Below are 3,716 nucleotides of genomic sequence, written 5' to 3' on the forward strand. Positions count from 1 at the left end.
GGGAGGTCTATCCCAGCAGTGGAACAGCATGAGGGAAAGCTCCAAGGTAGAAAGAGGATGGCAGTCCCAAGCTGTGACTCGACTTATGGCCAGGGCAGGTGGATGACAGTGAGAAGCTGTAGAAAAGAGCATGAGGAGTGGCCTGTAAACTTACACTGTTCAGAGTTATTTCAGCTGTTCTAGAGGGCAGATCAACTGAGAGCAAGAAAGTGTGTGGCGAGACCAAGCAGAAGGTTCATCTGAGCAGCAGATGCTAGCTTAGATTAGCCTGTTGATAGTGGGAATGGAAGGGGACAGACTGATCAAATATTTAGGAGTTAGGATTTACCAGGCTTGGGTCGGGGGGCAAGGTGAGCAAAAGGAGGGGGATCAATTACAATTTGGGGCTTGAACAACTCAGTAGGGGGGGAACTCTGGGAAGGAAGACAAGAGTTCATGTTGCATCTGAGGTGGCTGTGGACCACCATATGGAGCTGGTAAGTAACAGGCAGTTGGTTGGACATATGGTTCTGGAGCTTGGAGGTGCTAAAAGCAAAGGAAATCACCTTGCACAAAGGTGAAAAGAGTGTCTAGGACAGAGCCCTGGAGGAGTCCCCCGGGCCCCCGCACCATTAAAAGAAGATAGAGAGGAAGAAAGGAGCAAAGACAACTGAGAGACATGCTTAAAGAGGGAGGAGGAAAGCCAGGAGAGAGTGGCATTCCTGAAATACAGAGCAGTGTGTTCAAGAAGGGCAGGACCTGGTGTGACTGAATTTAGCAGGCAATAAATACAGGTAAGTTTGTTGTGATCTGGGATTTGTCCTGAGGTGTCCCCATGAAGGCAGGGCTTGAGGTTCACCCAGGCAGGCTGGGGGATTTGCATACACAGAGGAGACTTGGCATGTGTGGGGAAAAGCAAATAACACCAGCAGGTAGAAGTAGAAAGAGGTGAGGTCAGAGGATGATGAAGAGGGTAAAGAATTGGTGCCGTTCACTGGCTAGTTCATGCTCATTTAATGCTCTAGACTACCCTGCAAGGGAGGAGCTACCAACCCTTTGGAAGAGAGGAGAACACTCAGCACTAGAGATCTGAAATGACTTGTTCAAGATGATACGTGTAAGTGGTAATGACTGAATTCTAACCTGAGTCTGAGTCCAGGACTGTCATCTCATGCCTCCTTGACTCTGGTGGCAAGGAGGGAAATAGATCACAGAGGGTCAGGGCTCAGCAAGGGTAGAGAGGAGGAAATAGGCCTGGAGAGATTTGGTTGCAGTTTCAACAAGGTGTGGAAAGTTGGTGTAAGCTGAGGGTGGGGTAGACAGTCAGGGTATTTAGTTGGAGCAACTGAGCAGAAAGAGGTTCCATTCACTGAAGTGGATTCAGGGGCAGACAAAGGCTTTGACTTTGACTTGATGAGTCCGCCCCGCCTACACGAGTGACAGCCAGAGGAGATGTCAGGAGACAAAAAGATACACAGATGTGAACGTCAGAAAACTCCAGACTGGGAGATACGAAATGCTTCAGTATGCTTTTTACCTTCTTAACAACGAAGTTGAGAAGGGGCTGGTTCTGGGCAAGACCTAACAACGGAAGGGCGTCATTCTGCTGATTGAAAGACGACTCTAGGCTCACTTTGACTCTCTCCCCACAGATGGCTTTTCCCGGCCGCAGGTCCCTGAAACCCAAGATCCTGACCTGCCTTCTAGTGGGTTTGAGTTTCTCGATCCTGCATCACTGGTTCCTCGGAGCCCCCAGGTTTCAACAGAAGCAGAGATCAGATGGGTCCCCGCGGGTGACCCACGTGGCCCCTGCTGCCACGTCGCCATCCAGCCCAGGGCCTCCGTGTGTGGCCAACGCCTCGGCGAACGCCACAGCCGACTTCGAGAAGCTGCCCGCGCGCATCCAAGACTTCCTGCGGTACCGCCACTGCCGCCACTTCCCGCTGCTCTGGGACGCGCCGGCCAAGTGTAGGGGCAGCCGCGAGCCCTTCCTGCTGCTGGCCGTGAAGTCATCGCCGGCCAACTTCGAGCGGCGCGAGCTCATCCGCCGCACGTGGGGGCAGGAGCGCAGCTACGGCGGGCGGGCGGTGCGCCGCCTCTTCCTGCTGGGCACCCCCGCACCCGAGGACGCGGAGCGCGCAGAGCAGCTGGCGGAGCTGGCCGCGCTGGAGGCGCGCGAGCACGGCGACGTGCTGCAGTGGGCCTTCACCGACACCTTCCTCAACCTCACGCTCAAGCACGTGCACCTGCTCGACTGGCTGGAGGCCCGCTGCCCGCACGCGCGCTTCCTTCTCAGCGGCGACGACGACGTCTTCGTGCACACGGCCAACGTGCTCCGCTTCCTGGAGGCAAAGTCACCCGACCGCCACCTATTCGCCGGGCAGCTCATGAGCGGCTCCGTGCCCATCCGCGAGAGCTGGAGCAAGTACTTCGTGCCCCCGCAGCTCTTCCCCGGGCCGGCCTACCCAGTGTACTGCAGCGGCGGCGGCTTCCTCCTGTCCCGCCACACGTTCCAGGCCCTGCGCCAGGCCGCCCGCCACACTCCGCTCTTCCCCATCGACGACGCCTACATGGGCATGTGTCTGGAGCGCGCCGGCCTGAAGCCCAGCGGCCACGAGGGCATCCGGCCTTTCGGCGTGCAGCTGCCCGGCGCCCGGCAGCCCTCCTTCGACCCCTGCATGTACCGTGAGCTCCTGCTGGTGCACCGCTTCGCGCCCTATGAGATGCTGCTCATGTGGAAGGCGCTGCACGACCCGGGGCTGAGCTGTCTCCGGGGGCACAGGGTCTCCTGAGGCTGGGAGGTCAGTGTGGGGATGCCGTGGGGGTCAGTCATGAGGAAACTAGGAAAGGCAGTGACTGGGGAATCTGGGAAGACAATATTGAGAAAGCCTATGGAAGGTCAATGTTAAGGGGCTGTGTTTGGGGAATGGGGCATCTGATTAGTAAGCCTGAAGGACAGTGATTAGGGAGTGAGCTGGGAGAGACCCGGGTTCCATTCCTGGGTCGGGAAGATCCTCAGGAGGAGGACTTGGCAACCTACTCCAGTATTCTTGCCTGGAGAATCCCATGGACAGAGGAGCCTGGTGGGCTATGGCCCATACAGTCCCAAAGAATCAGACACGACTGAAGTCACTCACAGACACACAAGGGTAACTAGACTCTGTTGTGAACTGAACCTCCATTGGAAGGGGGGAGGTGGAGGGGCGGGCGGGTGAGTAACCAGACTCGGAGGATCAGGCTGTGGTCCTGACTTCCAGGAGCTGCCAGTTGTTGGCAAAAATACAAAAATCGAGAAAACAGCTTGAGAATGAGGCAGCAATGTGTATTGTCAAGGTCCCAACTATGTAAGATGGACAAGAAGGGCTGAGCTTCAAGGAAGAAAGCCTGGATGAGAAGCCAGGAGCCTGACCTGATGCCTTCCCTGCCCTCGGAAGGAGGTCCAGTCTTCCTCGCTGGCAGACTTCCTCTGGCATAACCATGTACTTTGTCACTTGGTCGGGCCCTCTCCTGGCCCTGCATCTTTGCAAGCTTTGATCCCTGTACTGGAAATGTCCACCCACCATCACTGTCCAAGTCTCTTGTATGGATGAGGAGGCCTGCAAGGGGTGGGGGAGCTGTCCACCAAACTCTGTTACCCCCTTCCTCCTGGACTATACTTCCCAGACTCCCTTGATGTGAGTTGTGGGCATGTGACCAGCCTGTCTTCATGGCTGTGTATAGTTATGAAGAAGACCCCT

The 3,716-nt window shown here is 56.2% G+C and overlaps 1 protein-coding gene across 1 annotated transcript; it reads left to right on the forward strand.

Annotated features, from left to right (window-relative positions):
* Nucleotides 1–1,631: 1,631 nt before the first annotated feature.
* On the forward strand, nt 1,632–2,771 carry B3GNT6 (UDP-GlcNAc:betaGal beta-1,3-N-acetylglucosaminyltransferase 6). The gene has a single exon (XM_081543172.1). The coding sequence runs from the start codon at nt 1,632–1,634 to the stop codon at nt 2,769–2,771; it is 1,140 nt and encodes a 379-aa protein (XP_081399298.1).
* Nucleotides 2,772–3,716: the final 945 nt, after the last annotated feature.

The sequence above is a fragment of the Giraffa tippelskirchi genome, chromosome 11 (assembly GCF_054371585.1).
Source record: "Giraffa tippelskirchi isolate mGirTip1 chromosome 11, T2T-mGirTip1v1.2.pri, whole genome shotgun sequence".
NCBI classification, from domain to species: domain Eukaryota; kingdom Metazoa; phylum Chordata; class Mammalia; order Artiodactyla; family Giraffidae; genus Giraffa; species Giraffa tippelskirchi.

What these genes read in the sequence shown, in the direction of transcription:
- B3GNT6 (XM_081543172.1), top strand. Translation starts at nt 1,632, where the DNA reads ATGGCTTTTCCCGGCCGCAGGTCCCTGAAACCCAAGATCCTGACCTGC.